Consider the following 23,634-nt stretch of genomic DNA (forward strand, 5'->3'; position numbering starts at 1 on the left):
TTACTGAATTGTAAATTCTTTCCGATCGGCAAAATCGCCCACCTGGGGGCACAACTGTCAAACGTATAAAAACGACTAGAAGATTGGAGTCAATCATCAATCCGTTCACAGCTTCCAATCATCACATTAATCAGTTCAACTAGAACTCCTACTTTGAATTACAATGGCAAACACCGTTCTACTCCTGTGCATCGGTACCTCATTTTACTACACACAAAAAGACATGCGTGATGTCTTCGAACATCGTTTACAATTTTAATTCATTTATTCTTACCGTTATTTTCAGCTGTCGCCATGGTTAGCGCTCTCCCCGTCGACGAACTCCGCCGTGTAAGTCCAAGATATACTGCGTACAACCATTTGAAAATGAATTCTTTTTCTAACTTTACCCCTTTTTAATTTAGGAGAAAAGAGGCGCAGCTATTGCCCCAGGTGGTGGTGGTGGATATGGTGGCGCGGCTGGTGGCAGCTACGGTTTCGGATCGGCCGCCGGAGCTTACGGCGGCACTGGCGGAGGTTACGGTGGCATCGATACCGGAGCAGCCAGCGCTGCTGCTGCCGCTGAATTAGCTAACGCTGCAGGCGTCGCTGGAAGCTCGTAATGATTTTTAAAACCCACCATAAAGAAACAAACAAAAGAATAACCATCATGATTTGATTAATTATGCAGGGCTACTAGCGCAATTGCGTCGGTTGTGCGCAGCGACTACAACAAACAGTTGGCCACCACTGCCCAGTTCGTCGCCCAGTACACAGCTCCGGTGACATCTAACGAGCTGCACAATTCCTTCAATGCCGTCACTAGCCAACAGGCAGCAGGTGACATCGCCGCAGCTTTGGCCGCTGCCAGCCCAGCCATTTGGGCCGCTTCCAACACTGCCGCGCAAACCAACTTCGCTTCGGCTTTCCAGGTAGGTTTTCGAGTAGTTTGCGAATGAAAAGCAAGTTAATCGTTGACGATCAATTGAATCAGGTCGCTCAGTCTGGTTCGTTGGCTGCCGCCGCCCAGAACGCCTATGCCCAGCAATCTGTCCAGTTGGCTGGCTCCGCCCAGGCTGCTCAAGCTGCAGCAGCAGCTCAGGCTGCGGCTGCAGCTTCGGCCGCCAAGACTTCCAACGTCGCCATCGATGCCGCTGCTCTCCAAGCTATCAGCGGAATCACCGCGCTCGGAAACAGCGCCGCTTCCAACTTCGGAAGCGGACACGGTCACTACGGAAAATAATTAATTATTGTTTAATTACTTTGATTTGATTGGTGACTTGTTTAAAAGAAAAATGGGGACGTCTTTTCTTATCCTCTGTTGTGAACTGTTCCGTCGTTGATCGACACTATTTGCCTTACACCTTCAAAATTGTTCGATTATTGAACTAAGATTTCTTCTTGCCTTCTGCGCAATCAACCATCGCTCCCTTTCCCACAAAAATAAAAAAAAGAGAAACAGACTGAAAGAATCTTATTCGATCTTGAATGCGTTCGTTTAAAAAATAAAAGATCTGTTCCAAATTCAATGTTTCTAACTTTATTTTAAGGTAAGACATGGGAATTCCATTCGCGATTTCACAGTTTCATTTACGACCTCATATATCTCGTTAATAGCTCTAACTTGTATGTAGTGCTATTTAAAACCTTTATTGCTATTAATGATATTGCTTTGGCCACTTTAAAGCACAGGTTAAAAAAAACGGATATGAAAAGAATCGAACTTTAGCGTAACAAAAGCTGGAATAAAGATGGGGTAGATCAGAAAGGTGAGTTATCGTCTGCAATGCATGGTTAGTTGAGAAATTGTATCGTTCTATCTAATGGAGAACTGTAGTGCAATAAAGTGAGAAAAAATTATCTAAAATAGAGATGATATTTGTGTAATTGCAATTGGAGAAAAAGAATCGAAGCTGGAGGGAATGCTATACTATCCAAAACCCAAAATTGTTCCGCGCATTTTTTTTTAACTGGCCTGTTCCGTTCAAATTTTCCCTGAAAAATGAAGAGGAAGCCAAACAAGGCACTGCGGAATGCCTCTTACCAGCGGAGGTTGGCCAGAAGAGCGAACGAGCGGGCAGAGAGAGCTGCTTTGGCGCAAGCGATTGTGGTGGTGTAAACGGATCGTTGAGCATTTTGTCTTTCCCTTTTTACCCCCAAATAATCACAGTAGAGCTTGTAAGTCAAAATTCTCATATCTTTCTGTTCAATCTTGTAAATTTTCACTCGTCAAAATTCCTTGTGCTTCCATCTCAGTTCGATTTCGTGGATATTTACTTGTCAAAATGTTACAGCCAGTGTTACAGCCACAAGCAGCTGTAGTCACAGTATAACTTTAACATTCACGTTTCCATTAGCGTAAGGAATAACGAATTATTATACTTCAAGTCTTTATACCTCGTCGCTGTATTCCAAAGGAATACAGGAAGGATGACCAAAAATCCATGATGGCCGCTCCTGCTTCTTTTCCTGCTATCACCTTTCTTTCATGGCCCAACCTCCGCATCGAAGGGTTAGCCTACCTTTTGAGCTAAGTGTCACTACGACACTTGTGACGCTCTGGAGCAGTTCAGTTTCTGCTACTGTCAGCTTCTTTGGTTGCAAAAATAAATGTGGGCATGTACAGTCGTCAAACAAACTATTTTGCCTTCAGTTACAAATTGCTGTAGAAAGGCATGTTTGGAATTATCCCTAAGATGTTTGGGTGGCTCGTCTATTGAGCAACTCTCTGAACATGCTAACAACGGTTACCAGTTACGACATCATTTTCAATTTCTTTCACGTTTTGAATGGTCGCATTGTGTGCTTGAAAATAGGGTAGGTTATATAATACGACTCCAAAATTCCGCAGTTGCACTGCAAGGACAGAGGTAATGTGGGTGATCATTTCACGCAGGATTGGGGTTCAAGTAAGTAGCAGCCGTGGGACAGGAAGCTATTTGGAATATTTTTCAAATGGCATGACGTTTAATGGGTTTTCTTTTCATGACTTTCCGTAGATTTTACATACGTAAATACACAATACTTGGAGGATAGGTTAGCACTTGCTGCTTAGAGAGGCTAAGTTTGAAAAAAACGCCCATTTGCCCGCAGGCTATTGAAGTTTCAGCCGGACAGTATGAACGATATACATGTCTGAGATTCACTGGTGGATGGATTGTTATTTTGCCACCTTAAGCATTTAAAATTTTTCTTTTGATTTAACGTTTTTTAAATACAATGTATAGAAACAAGTTGTGGGAAATGGTTTGCAGCTGTTGATTCTTAGCGATTCGTCATGGCTCGTTCAGGTTTCAACGTGAACGACAATTTGTCACGATAAACTGGACGAATACAATGCACGTCGACGACAAATATTTCAGACTTGGTGCCATCATTGCCCATCCGAAGAAAGTGGGCTTCTGTGTATTTTTACCCAGATGAGAAAGTTTTCTCCTTCATGGCCCTACACCGGACAATGTTTGTTGAAGCGTCCCTACTTTGTTGCATCGGAAATTTGGCTACACTTTGATGCGCTAACCGAGAAAGTCAATCAAGCAAGCGCGTCACCGATTACAATAGTCGAATCTTATTTTAAAAAACTGGAGAAATTAAACAAGTTTAGTGTTTCATTTTCCCTTTCTTGTGTTTCAACATCTTTCTCCCTTTCACCGTTTCTTACAGATTAATGACATCATTGTGCCAAACGTTGAAGAATCGATGGGAAGAATAGACTTTATCGCTGGATAGAAATCTTTTTTTTTTTTTTTAGAGGAATATATAAAATCTTGGTGACATCCAGAATAGTCATCAGATCTTCCTTGAACACCGTCACGAGCAGTAACATATCATGAAGCTGCTGAGCATTTTCGCTTTTTGCATCGGTAAATTTTTCCCGACGATTTAAATTTCAATACATAAACAAAGCTAAAGACCTAACAAACGCTTTTACAGTTGCCGTTAACGCTGCCGACAACTCGACGTTATCGGAGAGCGATGAAGCCCTTCGCGTAAGTATTGCACCCCAATCTCACACGAATTATGAACGCAAGATGTAAATCGTTGACATATTCCAGGTGAAACGAGGTTGGTTAAAAGGTAGCTATGGTAGCACCTCTACTGCTCCAGTAGTTACATACTACGGACCTCCTCCAGGTATTGCGTAACACACAAAGAATGAAAGCAATTTTAACTTGACAGCTGAATTTTCCATAACTCAAAAGGAGCTGCTCAAGCGGCAGCTGCTGCGCAGGCGGCCCAAGCGGCCCAATATGCTGCTCATGCAGCTCAGCAGGTAACATCAAAGGCCCACAGTCTATTCAACAGAAGAATTTATAAAAATTAAAACATTCACATGCAAAATATTCTTTTAAATTGCTATTAAACTTGATGAATATCTAGGCCGTTCAAGCTGCTGCCGCCGCTGCCCAAGCTGCTCAACAAGCAGCCAGCCAGGTATATCTAAGAAATTTCGATACTAAACTTATTCCCTGAATTAACTTAACCACTCAATGTTAGGCTGCCGCAGCTGCCCAGGCCGCACAAGCAGCTCAGGCTGCCACCGCTGCTGACATAGCGCAAGCCGCACAGATTGCCAGCGCAGCTCAAGCGGCTGCTTCTCAGGCGGTCCAAGCTGCTCAAGCGGTTCAGGCAGCCCAGGCAGCGACTGCCGCTCAAGCTGCCCAGGCGGCGTCCGCTGCTCAAGCTGCCCAGGTAAGAGACGCAAACACGTATGAAGAGAAATCGAAATTGACTATCTCTCATGATCCTTATAAAAGGCGGCGACCGCAGCGCAAGTTGCCCAAGCAGCCTACAATTATGGGAAGTAAACAAACGGAGAACGAAGACCGAACACAAAGTTAGGACAGTGCAGATGTACCTATTACAATTCAACCCAATCCCATACTGCATGGCCAATGGCGGCATTCTTGCATAATTGCTCACTCAATTTTATCTCAATAACCATTTCTCACAAACTACTCGTGTCTGTTGGAATTTTCCACATCCAAATCCTGCAATACAATTTTTAAAAAAATTAATTGATGACTGAAAGCTCATTTTAGAACGTTACAATGGCAGAGATAAGCCTGCGTGAAACGCACTAAAATTCACCAAAAGATCAAGGCATCCTCGTATACTTTTTTCAAATGAACGCTCAAGAAATTCCTCCTGTTACGCCTCCGTATGAAAGACCATGCCACAACAGAGCCATAACCCAATCTTTTAGCGTAAGAAAAATAATTGGCAGAAGTAAAACACGCAACGGCAAAGTAAACAAGTTTTAACTGAATAAACCTCTAAATGGTATTGAAGCTACAAAAGAATACAGATGAATATGAAATACTGAAGTGGGAGTTACCTAAAACAAGCTTTGTCTAAAACAAAGCCAAGCCGATTCAATTGTTTTTATTTACTATTTTCCATCCGTATTCTTTTAAACCCTCAATCGTTACACGGACAACGGTTGTATAGTGCATTTAAAAACTAATTCCCTATCCGTAACTTAGCCGTCTAGTGAAGAAAACTAGTCCAACCAGATCACCCAATCATCAACAATGTATCGACTTTTCCTTAATTAAAATTGCAGCTAAACTGAAATGTGGAGTGGTATCGTTTGAAGAAAAATCTTAAACTTTCTCCGTGGTAACGAATACACATTATAATGAAATAAGACATAGCAGAGCAGGGAGGCGCTAGCTGGAACTCCACCCACTATTACCGTGAATATTTGAAAGATCTTATTGTCGATCTGCTCGTCGTGTGGGCGGAAAAGAAAGTTTGTCTCCATAAAAAAAAATCAATTTCATCTTCTTTCTCCAAAATTGGAAACCGGGTAACACAAGAATTTATGAAACGACGACTTTGCTCTCACTTATCTTCAGCAACAATAGCAATATAGAATAAAGGAAGCTCCAAAAGTCTTCCCACTTGTCTATAAAACACTTCTCCAACGGCGGAACGGTGAACAGACTCTTCCCCATCGTCAGCAGCTTAACAGCCAAGAGACCCTGGAAAATGCAAAATATGGTGCAATTTATCTCTTTTCTAGTTATACTTGGTAAGTTTTCATACAGAGTACCTCGTTATTTCAACATTTCTAATCGCCATTTTACAAAGTCGCTGCATCGTCGCTAGGCGATGTACAGAATGTTCCTGCCGATACGATCCGAGTAAGTTACAAAGACGACCCTATCGACGCTAAATTTCAATAATAACACTCCATTTTTTTCAGGTAAAACGAGGTGGATACTCAGGAACAGGTGGATTTACTCAACCTACAGTTCATTATGCTCCTGCTCCGGGTATGTTTCAGCTCCATAATTATTGCCATCCTGTAACTAAACCACAGCCAAACTTTTAAAATTAAGACTTCTCGTAAAATAACTATAAAAATCCCTTTACTTTTCCGTGATACACAGGTGCAGCAGCAGCTGCAGCGGCCGCAGCGGCTGCCCAGCAAGCCACGCAGGCTGTACAAGCCGTTAACACTGTAATTGATTTTAATTGCAAATGCGCTCATTATTTAACATAATCTTCGTTTGTATCAACAAGGTTACGAGTGGAGTAACACAAGCAGCCCAAGCAGCGTCAAATTCATTGTACCAGGTAATGAACTGTTAACGAGGATAAAGCATCATGTTCATAAACCAATTCGTGCTAGGCGAAAGCTGCCGCACAAGCTGCTCAAGCTAACCAGGCAAGATTGCAATCTATTCTACAAGACATTGCCGCTGCAGCCAAGGCGGCACAGTATGCAGGTACTAAAAGAAAAAATGAATTGAAGCATAGAATTGCTTTAATGTAGTGATAATATATGTTACATACCAAAATAGCAAAAGCTGCTTTGCAGGGAGCCGATGCCATAGCAGCCGCTCAGGCAGCGGCCGCTGTCAGTGCTGGGGCAGGTAAATATTAATATTTTCAGCCACTCGTAAGTCGTTGCATGATGAGCATATTAACGTTTCATCCTTTTTGCATTAACAGCCGTATCCGCCGCGAATTCCGCCCAACAGGTAAATCTAAAGCTAAAGAACATTTTGTAGTTAAACGCACGTATTTAAATGGCACTTTTGTGGCACCCCATTGTAGTCGACATACACTAAATTAGTTGAGGCTAATAAGGTATTTTAATGAGTGAAAAATATTTTAGACAAATTTAATATAGCACACCTAACGGTTTCTTCGTATACTAAAACGATACAGGCTGCAAAGATCGCCCAGGCATCCCAAGCTGCTCAAGCTGCACAGGCCGCCCAGCAAGCTGCACAAGCTGCAAAAGTGGCAGCTGCCCTCAGCAGTTCCAAAGGCTACCGAACTTATTAGAAAGATCGCTTAGTAGAAGAAAACAATTATAAGAAACCAACTTTCTTTTGCACTGTACCTCCAAACAATATAAGCTTTTATTCTGCTGCAAAATACTCGATATTTGTATATTGCTAACCATGATCACTAGTGTCTCCAAAAGTCCTAAAATCAATAAACAATGCTTTCAGAAAAAGAAACTCGAGAATTGATTCTTTTGCCCATCATTCAATTGCAAACAAACAAACAATGCAAAACGTAGTAACTGATTATGGCACTTTGATAAAAATATAATTGCAAACTTGCATGATTTGTAAACAAATATTTATGGGTGCATTAAGGCAGAAACTCGTCAGCCACTATGAGCACTAAACTCTAATACCAAATACCCTTAAGTTAACAAAACCATCAATGACGAGATGTAGGAGATGGATACATGGACGAGATAGGAACATGAAACGCAGTACGGATTTCTCACAAGACACAAGATTCGGTGAAGAAAATCAACTCTTGAAATCCGAACGTTCGTCCCTAGCCACCATGCAAATTAGGTCAAATGTTCTGATGATGGAAGATTGCCCTATTTACTACCTAAGCTTTTGAACTGAAATCAACGAATAGGATGTCACTGGAATAACAAAACTCGTGAACAAATGGAGGAGAAAATGCTATAGTTTGTCACGACTGTAACAAAACAATCACGTCACAGCCTTTGAAAGAAGAAATTTCTCTTCGTATAGACCAAAACTATAAAATCCAACAGTAGAACTCACAGCTTTCAGTTCCAATTAGAATCCTCATCATGTCTCACCCTACAATGAGTAAGTATCTTTACCAACATTCCAATAATCAGTTTAAATCACATTGCACACTCACTACGAGAAAATGTAACTCTGTACCTCTTCCTCCATAGTTTGTCTACTGCTAGCTGCAATTACTCTGCTGAACCAACATGTCTACTCGCAGCGAGGCCCCGACTTTGATCTACACCACAGAGTAAAATAGTAATAATAATAAAATAAACTCAAAACCAACTTGCAGTGTATCTTTCCAGGTCAGAAGAGGCGATTTTTACGGACCCAACGGCCTGGGAGCTGGAAATGGCGGTTTGGGTGGCTACGGGGGTACCTACGGTGGCCTGGGCTTGACTGGAAGTTCGTTTAACCCCGTGCTATTCCAAGGAGCTGCAGTAGCTGGAGGTTTCGCCAAAGAAGCTTACAATGCCAATCAGGCTTCCTTAGCATCTGCAGATGGGCTGTTGAGTGGTGGATCGTTCGGAGTTGGATATTACGCTGGAGCCATCGCCAACGCAGCGGCTGCAGGTGCAGCAGCTGGCAACAAACATAAAGGAGGGTCGTCATTGTCGTACGGCCGTCGTTAAATTGGACTGAGCATTTCTGTATCGATAGCACAACTATGACCTATTGCAATCAATAACCTCTGCATAATGTAACACACGGTTAAAATCAAATATACTTTTAATTACTATGAAAAGAAGAATGTCTTGTCTAAGTTTACGTAAATTTTTTTTGAAAATCATCAAGTATAGCCTATTCATGAATTTCAGCAAAGGAATACTGGAAAATCTTATTTAATTCCAATACCTTTAGATGCAAAAAATTGTGATACGATACAAAGCCAATAATTAGAATATCCAAACACTAATAACAAATTTAAAGAAGAGATACACTTACTTGCTTTCTTTGACTGTACACATCCATCCAGATACAAAGCTTTGATCCAACTGGATAATTCGAAACGTTTTCTTGTCAGCAGTCTGTTCTCAAAATTTTAATAATGTAGAGCTTTCTTACCCTATCTTAGTTTTGTGTAGGGAAGGGAACGATTCGTCATGTCGAAAAATCCGATGCCACATGTTTACTCACCCATCCCCTTGCTAGGTTTCTCACTGATAATTGTTCAAAAGACGAAAGAAAGGACGTTTTTTTCTTTTGGGAAAAGGTTTTATATTGGTTGAAAATCTTATCCTTCATCTCGTCACTTGGGTAAACATGTTTGAGCCTGTTTTTAATATTTGCATATATCATGCAAAACGCGCGAATAAAAGACAACAAAATACCCCATTAACGAGGTTGCTAAATCCTCTTAAAATGCAAATAAATACCATGTTTTAATTGTAGTTAATTAAACGTTTAACTAGATTTAGATTTGACGGATTCACCAGCAAGAAAAGAAAAGCTTTGGCGGCTTTGTTTTCTAACAGACAATGAGAAGTCTGATGTTTTCAATGGTGTCATCCAATTCAATTGTGTGCTAGTGATCTAGTTATCTTCTCCTTTTTCCATTTGCTTACAATATGGAAAGTCAATTCTGAAGAAGACCACGGGACATGACGTCATCGATTCACGATCTTGACGAAATCACGAAAGTGAAAACTCGAAAAAACTTTTTCCTCTCCTACTATAAGTAGACATTTGAGTTTGCAATTTGTGTATCATTTCCCAATCAGACATTAGATCACAACCATGACTAGCCCAACTGCTTTAACCAGCTTTTTCCTTGGTAATGATTTATTATCAAAAATTCATCAACGTCAAGCGATTTAACTTTCATTATTTTTGACGCAATTAGTTATGATGGTCGTTGCAGTATTCAGCATCCCGATCGACAATGAGCAACGTGTTCTCCACCGTGTAAGTTAACTAACCAAAATCCATTAACACACAACCACTGGACAACCAAAAACCGAAAAACGTGTCTGTTTTAGGTTCGTCGTGGACGTGGTTATCACGGTTCGTTGGGCGGTATTTCGACCGTGGTTGACGGAAGTTCCGTTCAAGCTGTTAGTACCGGAGGCAACACATTCGTCAGCGGATTCCAGGCCAGCCAGAACTTCTTGTCTTCCGCCGGTGGTGGAAATTATCTCGGACAACAAGGCGGACAACAAGCGGCCGCTTGGGCTGCAGGAGGAGCAGCAGCCGCTGGATTTGGGTACAACTCAGTTGCTAGCTCGGGTGCTGGATACCCGTCCAACGTAGCTGGTTACCAAGGATTCCCTAGTTATGGCCGTTAAATAACCATTTTTTCAAAACAAATAAATAAAAAAACAAACGTTACACTGTACACCGCTTTTTTTAATGGAATGTATATGTATTCCGGGCATCAAAATTGGAAATACACGACCCAAGATATGAATATTATTTGTCATCTTAAAAATTCACAACAAATAAAACTGTGGCCCTATAGGAGATAAAGTTTATTAACAAATTTCGCGTTTTGACGTAGTGAATACGGAAATAGAAGATAAATCGGTAGACGCTGAGAGCTGAAATGAAAGTTTACTGCGAGCTACTTCAAATACGACGACGTTTGTCAAATCACGAACTAGTTAATGTATTCAAAAACGAAAAATTTAAAACTTTTCCACTTTCCACTAGAAGTTTGTTAACCGTATGGTGCTATACAATTAATACATTTAAACCCACAGAAAAACGTAAGTACTCGAAGTCAGTCTACGTACATTTTTTTTTTTTGCAGTTTTCGGTTGATGGATTTCGAGAAGGAGAGTTTTTCCGATTTTTTTCAAAAGGCAGACCTGCTACCCGTTAATTTCATTCGTCTCGGAGTGTTATGTAGCTCAATTCTTAAAGAAACATGAATCGAACAATCAGGGTGAATACATAAAAGGAAAGTGAAACCTATGAGTGGCCTGCCCCTATAAATGGAGGCAAATGAGCTGCTGTAAGTTCACAAACACTCTCGATTCGACAGACAACAGTTTAACAAAATGAAACGCTCTATCATTCTGCTTGGTAACCTAATATAAATAATTCTTTAACCAACATTCAATTAAATTTAAATCATTTTTCTCATTCAAACAGCTATGATGATCGCGGTTGCGATGAGCGTCCCGACTAGCGACGACCAATCTGAACATGTGCTCCATCGCGTAAGTTAATATTTCACCCATTAAAACGAAAACTAAAACATCGTTACGTGTGGATCCTTTAGGTTCGTCGTGGACGTGGTTACCACGGTTCTTTGAAGGGCGTTAACGTCATCGTTGATGGTATCGCATTGAAGGCCGTCAGCACTGGAGCCAATAACTTCGTTAGCGGATACCAAGCCAGTCAAAATTTCTTGGCTTCAGCCGGCCATGGAAACTACCTTGCACAACAGGGTGGACTTCAAGCTGCTGCCTGGGCGGCCAGTGGAGCGGCAGCCGCTGGAAATGCGTACAACGCAGCCGCAAGCTCTGGCGCCGGATATCCGTCCAATGTAGCTGGCTACAAAGGATTCCCTAGCTATGGCCGTTAAAAAAGACTTGTTAAACAAACACAGTTAAATAACAATCTATCCCACATCTCTGCTTCGCATTTCCGTAAAAAGCTGTTGATTTTTCTATTGATTATTTGATTATGATAAAGAATGTAGTGTACGCAACTATACCATTGTTGTGATTCTATTTACGCATTCTGACGATAGAAAATGACGTGCAAATATAATGATTAACAAGTACTCTTTGAATTACTGTCGTTTCATTTGCGTGCAGACTAACGGAAACGATCAACATTTCACCTCACAAAAGTGTGCGTGAAAATGTTCCCAATAACCTAAACTTTGAACCCTTTACCTTAACTTTGAAAGTTATGTATCTGACAACCATATCGCATCGTGGAACAAGGCTTACTACCTCTGTATCTTCGTACCTTTCCTTCATTGGAAAAAAAAAAATGATTTCCAGCTCGAACTGATTCTGTCATGGTGCGCATTACTTCCCTAAATTTAATGGGGATAAACAGAAAAGTAATTTCTTCGTAGTTAACGTTAAAACTTTTACTTACAATTCATAGCTCTTGTTCTGACTTTCATTTTTGATTCTTTGTGCTACTGGTGACAGCTTACTCGGATGATGTAAGTAGTGAGCAGTCAACGATCAGAATTTGAAACGGCATCAATGACTTTCTCATTATGATGAATTCATCCAGCATTATCTGATGCATTGTTCCTTGCAATGCTGTTCAGTCAGATACAAGATCGTATAAAAGTGGGCAGACGAAGCCATTCAAGTGACTTACTGTTTTTCTTTTTTTTTAAGTCTTCCATTGAACGCACCCTAAAGAGAAAGCTCTACAGGTCTTTGTCAATGAACATCGTCAATTGAAAAGGAAAGTGAAATCGAAGACAACGCATTGAATCGACAAAATTTCTCGTTTTGCCTCAACTGGGTAATTCCATGGTCTCCAATGAAAGCCAACAAGCCGATTTACCGATGTGGGTTTGATCAATACGCATTGTAAATGTCTGAAACAAAAGAAGAATTTCTATTAGCTAATTGCGTACCTAAAACGCAAAGATCCGAAAACGCCGTGCGGATGCGAGCGGGGGTACTGCAACAAAGTGGATTTCCTCGACAGTGAAAATGTAGATTTCCAATCTATCTGTAAACAAAATTAGCAACCTTAATCTACACAAAAAAAGCGAAACTGTGAAAAATAGTAGGGTGCTGAGAGTCGTCAACCATAGCTGCGCAATCGGTAACGATATTTAAGGACAGACTTCATTCGAAAAAGGTATCAGTCTTCAACAACTCATCAAGCAAAGTCACTTCTCCAGTTCGTTCTCTCTTCCATTAAGAAAAATGAAACTTACTCTTCGCTATTTGATCATCTTCGGTATGCGGTCATTTTCTTTTAGCTTATACGTTCATTCACGAGTTTTGGGTTTCGAAAACTAGTTTGGCTAGATGTTTAGTTCTCTTTCTTTTATTCTGCTTCAGGCTTCGTTGCAGCTCTTCAAGCAGCAGTTATCAATGAAGCTGAATCCGTGTCCGACGTGGAACAAGGCAAAAGCGACGAGCAGGCTCGTGTAAGTATTTCATGTTGTTTCCTTATTTTAATGATACTTTCCTGCAAACAATAAGAATTATTTGAATGAAAAGGAAAAACGTGGATTTGCCAGCGGTGGTGGTGGATATGGCGGAGGTGGCAGCTCTGGATACGGCGGAGGAGCCGGCGGTGGAGCTGCTGGATATGGAGTAGGTTATGGTGGAGCCGCAGCTATTGCACAGGAAGCTGCCAATGCAGCCAAGGCAGCACAGAACGCACAGGCCGGAGCTGCAGCTCAGGCTGCCCAGCAAGCAAAAGCTACACTAGCGGCACAAGCCGTTCAGGCAGCTCAGCAAGCTCAAGCAGTTGTGGCAGCAAAACAGGCGCAGGCCGCTCAAATCTCCCAGGCTGCTCAAGCTGCCCAGGCTGCAGCATTTGCCGAATCAGCACAGGCCGCCCAAGCAACCCAGGCCGTTCAGGCCGCCGAAGCAACTAAAGTTCAGGCTCTTCAACAAGCTCAAGCTCTGGCAGCTGCTTCTAGAGCCGCACAGTCTCATGCTGCTCAGGCTGTTGCTGCTGTCCAAGCTGCTCAGGCCCAACAAGCTTCCCAAGCTCAGATGGCCTACCAGGCCCAAGCAAACGCCCAAGCTTTGGCGTACAAACAACAAGCTTCTTTGGCTGATTTGGCAGCTGCCCAGCAGGCAGCCAACAAGGCTTACTCAGCTGCCCAAGCTGCCCAGGCCACAGCTGTCGGTGGTGGTGGTTCCTACGGTGGATTTGGCAGCGGTTACGGTGGAAGCTCTGGCGGCTGCCCAGCTTGTTAAACATTGACTGAAAGAATTGTCCTTGAGCGATTCATCTTTGACCAACCATGAATGACGAAAGGTGTTGCAGATTTTTAATGAAGATTGTAGATCAATCCCTATATTTCATACTGTTTTAATTGTGACCCATAAATACAGTATCATTACTTTACTTACTCACCACTGTGTTGATAACTAATTGCTGCTAAACGGTGGGTTTACTTCAACAATCGAAATTCAGCTTCCGTTAAACACTTCAATGGCACAACAAAGTATGACACTTAGAAGTAACACTCGTTTCCTGACAACGGCATAACGGGAATTCAAACTAATAGACAGAATTTTTCACACTTCGGCACACAACTACTTCACGTGAAACAATACCCAGTATACGCTTGCCAACTAATAGTTTGTACACTGTTAGTCCAATTCAAGGAGTTCGCCTACACCCGTCGATAAGTGGTCAATCGTAAATGGCATCCACGTAAGTCGACACACTTCCGAATCTCGCTTCGACCATCATTTGAATATCCATTTCCCTTGCTAGCTAAGCTGATGTTTGCTTACATAAACAGACGTTTCTCAGAAAACCGTCATGACATTTGAGGCACACCGAATGATTTACGTCGTGGTCCTTTTTTTTTACCAAGAATTTTGCAAAGCAATGTGGGACAATTTGCGAAAACAGTGGAAAAGAATGGAAATGGAAAGCATATCCTTCACGTACCCATCCTTCAAACCTCCCCCCCCCCCCCAAAAAAAACAAACAAAAACAAACAAACAAAAAAACTCAACATTCTTTCAGTTGCCCATAAAACGTAAAATGTGTTGAGAGACAAACAGATACGTTTAAAAGCGAAACAACAAAACACTCTGAAGCATTAATATTCTTTTTATACTGCAAACACTATTCGCTAGAGTTGTCAATTCAATGCGCGGCTCTTGGGTACCACATCAACGTTTCAAATGTAACAATACTTGATCGAGCACTTGTTTCGCTTTGGCTTTATGCACAATATTGTGTGTCCATAACAGCTTAATGATTTGCTGAACCATTTTGACTGAGAGAATGGGTAGATTGTGTTGCACGACGCCTTCGACATCAAACAAACAGAGTTCTGTTCACAAAAAGATATCGCTGTTTTTTTTTTTTTGTGTACTCTAGCCTATAGCCTATATGGGCTTGAAGTCGTCGGAGGAGTGATAGAAAGCAAGTGAAAAGAAAGAGGGAAAGTACTTTAAAAAGGAAGCGGATTAGTCGATTTCAAGTCAGTGCAATTCTAGCTAAAGAACACAGAAGCTCGTCGAACTGCTTACGTTGATTCCCGCAGACGACGGATCAAAATAAACATGCTGTCCATTCGAAACCTTGTTTTCGCCTTAGGTAAAAGATATCGATGTTTGGCACTTTTCAATTGATTTTTCATCAAACGTGTTTCCACGATTTCGTTCTTGATTCTAAAAACATTTGAATTTGTTCTATTTGGCCTGTTAGGCATGCTGGCAGTAGCATCAGCTCTGCAAATTGACGAAGAATCTGTTAAACTATTGAGAGTAACAAATACTTTCTCATTATCGATCTTGTAAAATGAACTGAACAAATATGAATGTTTCAATAGGAAAAAAGAGGTATTGCTTCTGGGTATGGTGGTGGATATGGTGGTGGCTACGGTGGCGGGCATGGCGGTGGATACGGAGTAGGTTATGGAGGGGCAGCTGCAATTGCCCAGCAAGCTGCTAGTGTTGCCAAGGCAGCTCAAGCTTCCCAAGCTGCTGCTGCAGCCCAAGCAGCTCAACAAGCCCAGGCAGCCCTCGCAGCTCAGGCAACATACGCTGCACAACAAGTAAGACAAACTCATTTTCCTGATTATCCATGGTTGAATCAATCTCCCAAAATCTAACCATTAAAATGTAAACATCTCAGGCTCAAGCAGTTGTAGCTGCCCAGCAACAACAAGCAGTTTATGCTGTACAAGCTGCACAGGTATGAGAACCATTTCCAACTTGAATACCTGGCATGTTTCATGAATTTTGGAATCAAAGGTTAGTAAAACATACCTTTGTGTATTCCTTGATTAGGCTGCTCAAGCAGCTGCATATTCTTCTGCCCATTACGGTGGTTACGGATCGATTCAAGCTTCCCACCATGCTCAACATTTGACATACCAGTCCCAAGCTTCGTTAGCTGATTTAGCAGCTGCTCAGCAGGCCGCCAATAAAGCTTATTCGGCAGCCCAAGCCGCCCAAGCCGTAGCTGTTGGTGGTGGTGGTGTTTACGGTGGATTCAGCAGTCACGGAGGAGGCTACGGTCATGGATATTAACCAGATGGATTAAAGCTTTCACAGTAAAAATCCCATTGCCAGCAGTTCCCGCGCACGAAACAATGGAGAAGTGGAATGTTTACATTTTACGAGTATTTTTTGCTGCACAAAACATTCACAAAAGATTGTAGAGCAATCTCTAACATCACAGACACAACATTGTACACTTGTGCTGTTAAAAATATATACAGTTACTGGCTGAACTCGGTGTAAAATGTTTTTCATTTTGGATAGCTTGGTTCGTACCTCCTCGTTTAACGTGCCTCCCCGAAAATCAATATCGAATTTCGGTTAAAGCATTTTGGAAGTTGGACATGCCGTTGAGCATAGAGTTTTGTGGAAAGCCAAACATGCCGAATGGAATCGTTGATAAACCACTGAGAAAGTTGTAGTTTCGGGGCACCAAAAGAAGCACGTATATCTTTTTGCTACTTGGTGAGGAGCAGGCACTGAGCAGACGAATGTATGCCTGTATGTATGACTTAATACGATTCACAATACATTACACAATATTATCAAAATTATCATAAAACAAACAAACAAACAAACTATGCGGAATACACCTTGAAAATATGGGTGGGAAAAAACTTGGCGTGGAAAAAATGTACTACTGTACAAGGAGGCACAGTCCTTTCTGAAATTGGTTTTTGTTAAATAAATTAATTATACCTGTTTAGAAAAAAGTCAGTGAAATCATTGAACAATGTTTGATTGTACAATTAGATTGTAAATCAACACTTTTTTCTGTTTTACGATGTGAAGAATTAACGTAAAATTCCATTCAAAGTGCGAAATTCAATTTGCAAGCCTTCTTGGGAGGGGCCGAACGTACTAAAGCTAAACTCGAAAATGAAATTTTTAGCTACTTTTTGTTCAGTATAGCAGTCTATACGATCGAATAGTGTCCAAATCCTTGAATACTGATTCAAATATCTCCTACAGTGATCCGAAACGCTTAGTATTGATTTCGAAGATGTCTTCTTTCGTGAAGTTCTCTGCAAGAGTGATTGGCGTAGTAGCGGTTGGAGCTGGAGTTGTTGCGGTCGGTTGGATCGGATGGAAGGCGTACGTCATGGCAAGAGCCCCCGCTCTGCCAACGGGCGATTCCGACGAAGCTATTTCGGCTGCAGATAACATCGTTCCGTCGCAAGACGTACAAGAGAAACCTGAAGCAGTTCCGGAAGTTCCGGCTGCGAAAGCTCGTAAGGTCCGGCGGTCGAACAAGGCGCTGTGGAATAAGAGTTACCAGCGACGGTTGGCGAGGAGAGCACAGGAAAGGGCGGAAAGATCGGCTCTTCAACAAGCAAGCTGCGAAGATGCATCCGTTGAATCGTGCTGCAAGCTGTCTTTGGCCGCTGTGCCAGCCGATGACGAAGATGCACCCGTCCCCGAGCCGGCTGTTGAGCCCGCTAGCGAGGAACACTCTCTCGTTCCCATCCAGCACGAAAGTGTTGTTGAAGTTTCTCACGCTGAAGGTGAACAGTTGGTGGAAGGAGTTTCCGAGGAAGTCGTAGCTGTTGTCGCAGATGTGGTGGTCGCAGATACGCCAGTCCGGCCTGTTCGCGTAAAACGTCCCAACAAGGCCCTGTGGAGCAAGAGCTACCAAAAGCGCTTGGCCAAGAGAGCACAGGAGCGGGCTGAGAGAGCTGCCCAGCAACAAGTGACTTATGAAGATCCATCCCATGAGTCGAGCTCCGCACCATCGGTAGTCGTTGTTCCAGAACCTTGCGCAGTGGACGCAATTTCCGAACCTCTTGTTCCAGCCGATGAAGAGGATACTCCGAACGCTGAGGCCCAAACCCCGCGTTCCATCGAGGTGTACGATTTACCTGCACTTCCTGCTGAGGTTATTCCCGAAGCAGCTGCTGCTGTAGATGCAGTGGCCGCAGACACACCTGTTCGGCCTGTTCGCGTAAAACGTCCCAACAGGGCCCTGTGGAGTAAGAGCTACCAAAAGCGCTTGGCCAAGAGAGCACAGGAGCGGGCTGAGAGAGCTGCCCAGCAACAAGTGACTTATGAAGATCCATCCCATGAGTCGAGCTCCGCACCATCGGTGGTCGTTGTTCCAGGACCTTGCGCAGTGGACGCAATTTCCGAACCTCTTGTTCCAGCCGATGAAGACGATACTCCGAACGCTGAGGCCCAAACCCCGCGTTCCATCGAGGTTTGCGATGTACCTGCATTGGCCGTTGAGCCCGTTAGTGCGGAATCTTCTCCCGTTTCCATCCAACACGAAAGTGTTGAAGAAGTTTGCCCCACTGAAAGCGAGCGGCTGGTGGAAGTCATTCCCGACGCAAGTGTTGCTGTAGATGCTGCTGCTGATGCAGTTGTAGATGCGGTGGCCGCAGACGCAACTGTTCGGCCCGTTCGCGTAAAACGTCCCAACAAGGCCCTGTGGAGCAAGAGCTACCAAAAGCGCTTGGCCAAGCGAGCACAGGAGCGGGCAGATAGAGCTGCCCAGCAACAGGGGACTTGTGAAGATCCATCCCATGAATCAAGCTCCGCACCATCGGTAGTCGTTGTTCCAGAACCTTGCGCAGTGGACGCAATTTGCAAACCTCATGTTCCAGCCGATGAAGAGGATACTCCGAACGCAGAGCCCCAAACCTCACCTTCCATCGAGGTTTGCGATTTACCTGTACCAGCTCTTGAGGTCATTCTCGAAGCAGATGCTACTGTAATTGCTGCTGCTGATGCAATTGTAGAGGTACCTGTTCGGCCCGTTCGAGTTGAATACCAAGGTCGTATGGCTATTTTTGCGCGGCGGCGGGCAGAGAAAGATGCTCTGCTAAAGGCCGGAGTACAATCCGACAAGGTAGAGTAGATTAAGGCACGTGAAACCACGGACGGCAAAGTGGACATTGAGCCGAGCCGTGCACTGCCGTTGGCCGCTGTACAACAATCTTTGCAGTGGACGCCAATTTCCGACTCCCTTGTACCAGCCAGCAAAGAGGATGTACCTGATCCTGCACGCATCTCCCATTGAGGTTTACAACTTACCTGCACCGATTTTTGAGCCCGCTGAAGAACATTCATCCGTTCCATCCGACACGAGTGTGTCGCTGAAGTTTCCAACTCAGTAGGCGAACAGTCGGCCGCATCCTCAGAACAACCCGCTCATTGAGCGTTTTTTTTTTTCTTTTCGTTTTTTTTTTCCTTTAAAAAAAAACTGAAAACCAAAATTGTTGTACATTCTGTTTCGGCTTCATTGTCTTCCGCAGAGTAGTCCACTCATTGAGCATTTGTTTTTTTCTTTTTGTTTTCGATTTAAACGTAGCAGAAAACAGTAAGTCAAAATTCTTGTACATTCTCTCCCAGTTTTAATTGTGTCTTCTTCAGAGTAATCAGTTTAATTTCCCCTTTTTATAAATAGCAGAGGCGAGTCAAAATTCTTGTACATTTGTATTTCGGCTTAATTTGTGTATTCATTAACCTTTGATGACGCTTTCTTTCAACCACAATCCGAAGGAACTGGCCGATGAACCCGTAACGGAGTTGTTTTCACTGCCGTGCGTGACAACTACCAATACTGTAATCCTTCTGTTCCATTTGTCTTCCTCACGGCACAAGTTTGCGTGCGAGTGGCGGGATGGTGAGCAATATTACCATCTCCCCACCGGCTTGCACCCGCCGGAAGGAGACCACTACGAGAATTGATTGTCTCGTAGTGATGGCAGAGAGTTGCAGGTAGTTTTCACCTCCACGGTAGTGATTAGCTACCTTTACGGGGGATTTTTATCCTTAAATGAGTCAGGTCGGTTCTGGAAGTGCGTGTGCGAGGAGAGCTAATCAAAGGTTTCGTTTGCCTCTGCTAAACAAAATTTTCGCACTTATCCTTTTCTTTTAAATTTTTGTATTGCAAAATTTCATTTCAAAATTTCCCATTTTTTCTGTAATATTTTTCTGCTACTCAAAATTCCCCATTCATTTTCTTCTTTTCGATCAATAAAGTTCATACTTAAACCTATATCCATTTTGTTTTGACTTTTATTACTCCAAATCAGTTCCTATTTATCCCACTACAATGTGGCGTTGTTTGAAACGTTATTCACGTGAATGAACTCATTCCAAGCGGTATTATAAATGGGGCTGTTTTTCATTGAAAGCACAGAGATTTGAAAAAAAAAAAAGCATCGTTGTATTGCATCACTGTTTTGACGTTTACCCGTTAGCCCAAAATAGTACACTCTTCTATATTTACATAGATGACAAGTAATTGACGGCTGACTTCAATCCTAATGATATATTGCTTTCATAATTATTCCCGTATGTTTCTAATGATAAAAAAACGCTTTTTAAAATTTCTCTTTATTTTTTTTTTACGTTTAAATTGCACATTGATTTACATACCGTGTTGATAGTTGGGACAAAATAGATGTCCTCCGTATCCGATGTCGTTGCTTTAAGCAGTTCATTTTGATTGCAAAGGACGCTGATCAGAGTGAGGCAAGCAACAAGATTGACGAATAGGAAAATCGCCGTCAGCCATTGTAAAACTAAGCTTCTTTTCCTACGGAACCACAAATTGGAAAATGATTCATTTAAGGAACAGTCTAATGAAAAATCGTACCTATTTCGCAGCACAGCTTGATCTCGATAACCGTTAAGAGACATCAACATGTTGTCGCCGTGATAACACACAGAATCACTGTAGGAACTACTGAGAGCTATAACGTATGTAACAACCTGTGCATGACTAGTTTTCAATGGAGAGAGAAAGTCAATCGGTGGGCAACGTTGGTATCGAGAGAACCAAACAAAATTTTATCATAACTGGTTCTGTAAAAATCAAACTGGTATATGAGCAACACGCCCAACGACCTTCGTCTCTGTTACTTGCGATGGCATCACTACCGCCCTAAATACGGAACCGTTTTTACAATCCCCTTTCAAGGGTAGCATTCACAGCCAAATTCTCACGGCCATTCTTTTCGCAATGGAACTGTTGGCATAGTATCGTATCGCGTGTGTCTCCATGTAAATTAAAGCTCTAGGGGAAAAGCGTACCTAATTAACGTTCACCGAAGCCTTAACGTAAATTTTGCTTGAAGTATCATCAGGTGTAAAGCTTCATGGTTGTGTCAGCAAATGGAAATTGTTTTTTTTTTCAATTCAGAAACAAATCAAATGAATGAATGTCGAAAACATTCAAATGCGGAAATAAAAGTGGTTTTCGTGCGCTTCGTATCGTAGCAGAAAGTAAACCTGGAGGCGTCTAACCTGTAAAAGAAATCAGAGGACGATTGTGTTCGTTATACAATCGTGTTTTCCTTTCGTGAACGAATTGCCAACGAGCTACACGAATTCATAGCGAAAAGGAAAAGAATTGCAATCGAAAGTTATTGGGAATGGCTCGGTTTCATTGATTTCTAAAGCCATTAGACTGGAACTTGACGACATAATGGTGTCTACTTAAACAGCGATATCCCTTTTTTTTAATTTGACAAAAACAAAATTTGTCTATTTGATTAACCTTATCGAGAGTTTCGCCGATTGTCATGAAACTGGTCGGGTGCACCAACACAAACGATAATCGAAAGATGAGAGTGTTGCGTCTTCATCATCGGCCAACATCGATCGAAGAGTTCCATAGATATAAAAACGCAGAGCAAACGGTAGACAAATCACTCACCTCTCAAACATCATCCAAGTAAAACATTTGGAAGCTAATCAGCGTCTACAGAGAAACAAATAAAATGGATCTTCGCTCGTGTTTGATCGTTTTGGGTAAGGCAAATGTCACAGCTAAAAATGCATCAGAGAAAAGGATTTTTTATTATTATTATTTATTTTTAATAGGCTGTGTTGTTGTCCTTCAAGCGTCTGCTGTCGTCCCAAAAGCTGGTGAAGAACAAACAAGGGTAAGATATTTCTATAATTAAAATGCATTCGATATGAATGAAACATTGGTGCCATCTTTAATATTCAGGACAAGCGCGGATTTGCCAGTGGTGGCGGTGGATATGGCGGAGGTGGCAGCTCTGGATACGGCGGAGGAGCCGGCGGTGGAGCTGCTGGATATGGAGTAGGTTACGGTGGTGCCGCAGCTATTGCACAGGAAGCTGCCAATGCAGCCAAGGCAGCACAGAACGCACAGGCCGGAGCTGCAGCTCAGGCAGCTCAGCAGGCTAAGGCAACTCTTGCTGCCCAAGCTGTCCAGGCAGCCCAGCAGGCCCAGGCTGTTGTAGCAGCCAAACAGGCACAAGCCGCCCAAATCTCCCAAGCCGCTCAAGCTGCGCAGGCCGCAGCTTTTGCTGAATCGGCTCAAGCCGCCCAAGCAGCTCAAGCAGTTCAGGCAGCCGAAGCCACCAAAGTTCAAGCTCTGCAACAAGCCCAAGCTCTCGCTGCTGCCGCTAAGGCTGCACAGTCTCATGCTGCGCAAGCAGTCGCCGCTCTCCAAGCCTCTCAAGCCCAACAAGCGTCACAAGCACAGATGGCCTATCAGGCTCAGGCAAACGCCCAAGCATTGGCCTATAAACAACAAGCTGCATTGGCTGATCTTGCAGCTGCCCAACAAGCCGCCAACAAGGCTTACTCCGCCGCCCAAGCCGCACAGGCGACTGCAGTTGGTGGTGGTGGATCCTATGGTGGATTTGGCAGCGGTTACGGTGGAAGCTCTGGAGGCTGCCCGGCTTGTTAAGCTGAACCCTCACGTACTCCCGAAATATTGGCTGTATTTTTGCAATTTACGTCACCTATCGTTTAAGTGCACTGTGGAAGATTGTTTAGTACCAGATTATTCACCATTTATTGATGGTTGCAACTGTATCACTGTTACGAAAAAAATAATAAATTTAAAGAGAATAAAATTTCACTATGCAAAATACGATTGCGTTTTGAATTTTCTAACGGATGCGCTGATATGCAACGTGCAAATATGCCTGCCCTCGTTAAGTGTCACAAGAAAACCATTCACATATATGAAACAACCGCCTCTTGTCTATAACTTCCATAGTTTATAACACTGATTATAACACAAACTACGGCAAAGTGCAAGAAATTGAATCGATAAACGCCAAACCATAGATATGAGGAATGAACAAGGTTAGACTGCATTTAAACATAAACCGTAATTCCAAAGTGCAAATAAAGACGCATACCCGTTTGATTTTCAAATATAAAGCATATATTTGTGCAAATAAATTATGCAAAGCATTTACTGCAAAGCGCTTAATCATAATCAGGCACCTAACTAGCTACTATGAATTCCACTTCGTTTCTGATCCAAGAACAATTATATTTGCTACATGAAATCTATTTTCGGTTACGTGACAATGGCGAAAATAAATGAATTGGTACGCAGCGTTTGTTTTCGTGGGTCGCGTCTTTTGTTTTTACGTTTCGGGATAACGATATGGCAGTGACAACGTAACAAGACGAATTATCGTAGAACATCGAAAACTGTATCCAATTTGCAACGTTTCATTAATTTATTTTTACTTTTGTTTTTTTTTTGTCCC

General features: G+C 42.6%; 8 protein-coding genes across 9 annotated transcripts; all 8 read left to right on the forward strand.

Annotated features, from left to right (window-relative positions):
- The first annotated feature begins 40 nt into the window (after positions 1 to 40).
- Positions 41 to 1,395, forward strand: LOC130687500 (antifreeze protein Maxi-like). Its single transcript, XM_057510676.2, has 5 exons — positions 41 to 194; positions 287 to 330; positions 405 to 598; positions 671 to 911; positions 974 to 1,395. Exons 1-5 carry the CDS (start codon positions 164 to 166, stop codon positions 1,220 to 1,222), a joined length of 759 nt encoding a protein of 252 aa, XP_057366659.1. The 5' UTR covers positions 41 to 163; the 3' UTR covers positions 1,223 to 1,395.
- Positions 1,381 to 10,416, forward strand: LOC130687517 (ATP-dependent RNA helicase glh-1-like). Of its 2 annotated transcripts, none has more exons than XM_057510698.2 (3): positions 1,381 to 1,384; positions 9,854 to 9,914; positions 9,989 to 10,416. In XM_057510698.2, the coding sequence occupies exons 2-3, from the start codon at positions 9,855 to 9,857 to the stop codon at positions 10,292 to 10,294; spliced, it is 366 nt and encodes a 121-aa protein (XP_057366681.1). In that variant the 5' UTR covers positions 1,381 to 1,384; position 9,854; the 3' UTR covers positions 10,295 to 10,416. The 2 variants fall into 2 exon arrangements, with proteins under 2 accessions (XP_057366681.1, XP_057366680.1); XM_057510697.2 differs by lacking the exon at positions 1,381 to 1,384 and adding an exon at positions 9,684 to 9,783 and having other exon boundaries at positions 9,853 to 9,914.
- On the forward strand, positions 3,748 to 4,997 carry LOC130687510 (antifreeze protein Maxi-like). The gene is made up of 7 exons (XM_057510688.2): positions 3,748 to 3,842; positions 3,913 to 3,968; positions 4,035 to 4,113; positions 4,182 to 4,252; positions 4,360 to 4,413; positions 4,477 to 4,671; positions 4,737 to 4,997. The coding sequence occupies exons 1-7, from the start codon at positions 3,809 to 3,811 to the stop codon at positions 4,785 to 4,787; spliced, it is 540 nt and encodes a 179-aa protein (XP_057366671.1). The 5' UTR covers positions 3,748 to 3,808; the 3' UTR covers positions 4,788 to 4,997.
- LOC130687498 (antifreeze protein Maxi-like) lies at positions 5,937 to 16,377 on the forward strand. The gene is made up of 10 exons (XM_057510674.1): positions 5,937 to 6,016; positions 6,076 to 6,128; positions 6,191 to 6,260; positions 6,378 to 6,448; positions 6,511 to 6,564; positions 6,620 to 6,716; positions 6,792 to 6,863; positions 6,943 to 6,971; positions 7,162 to 7,206; positions 15,932 to 16,377. The coding sequence occupies exons 1-10, from the start codon at positions 5,974 to 5,976 to the stop codon at positions 16,172 to 16,174; spliced, it is 777 nt and encodes a 258-aa protein (XP_057366657.1). The 5' UTR covers positions 5,937 to 5,973; the 3' UTR covers positions 16,175 to 16,377.
- Positions 8,022 to 8,733, forward strand: LOC130687515 (uncharacterized). Its single transcript, XM_057510693.2, has 3 exons — positions 8,022 to 8,081; positions 8,174 to 8,256; positions 8,315 to 8,733. The coding sequence occupies exons 1-3, from the start codon at positions 8,063 to 8,065 to the stop codon at positions 8,639 to 8,641; spliced, it is 429 nt and encodes a 142-aa protein (XP_057366676.1). The 5' UTR covers positions 8,022 to 8,062; the 3' UTR covers positions 8,642 to 8,733.
- LOC130687518 (uncharacterized) lies at positions 10,962 to 11,739 on the forward strand. The gene is made up of 3 exons (XM_057510699.2): positions 10,962 to 11,033; positions 11,103 to 11,170; positions 11,233 to 11,739. Exons 1-3 carry the CDS (start codon positions 11,009 to 11,011, stop codon positions 11,536 to 11,538), a joined length of 399 nt encoding a protein of 132 aa, XP_057366682.1. The 5' UTR covers positions 10,962 to 11,008; the 3' UTR covers positions 11,539 to 11,739.
- LOC132087883 (glycine, alanine and asparagine-rich protein-like) lies at positions 12,763 to 14,028 on the forward strand. Its single transcript, XM_059494894.1, has 3 exons — positions 12,763 to 12,896; positions 13,001 to 13,089; positions 13,163 to 14,028. The coding sequence occupies exons 1-3, from the start codon at positions 12,863 to 12,865 to the stop codon at positions 13,871 to 13,873; spliced, it is 834 nt and encodes a 277-aa protein (XP_059350877.1). The 5' UTR covers positions 12,763 to 12,862; the 3' UTR covers positions 13,874 to 14,028.
- A 5,418-nt stretch (positions 16,378 to 21,795) lies between the features above and the next one.
- On the forward strand, positions 21,796 to 22,998 carry LOC130687568 (glycine, alanine and asparagine-rich protein-like). The gene is made up of 3 exons (XM_057510740.2): positions 21,796 to 21,901; positions 21,974 to 22,035; positions 22,104 to 22,998. The coding sequence occupies exons 1-3, from the start codon at positions 21,871 to 21,873 to the stop codon at positions 22,812 to 22,814; spliced, it is 804 nt and encodes a 267-aa protein (XP_057366723.1). The 5' UTR covers positions 21,796 to 21,870; the 3' UTR covers positions 22,815 to 22,998.
- The last annotated feature ends 636 nt before the right edge of the window (positions 22,999 to 23,634 follow it).

The sequence above is a fragment of the Daphnia carinata genome, chromosome 4, assembly GCF_022539665.2.
Source record: "Daphnia carinata strain CSIRO-1 chromosome 4, CSIRO_AGI_Dcar_HiC_V3, whole genome shotgun sequence".
Lineage (NCBI taxonomy): Eukaryota > Metazoa > Arthropoda > Branchiopoda > Diplostraca > Daphniidae > Daphnia > Daphnia carinata.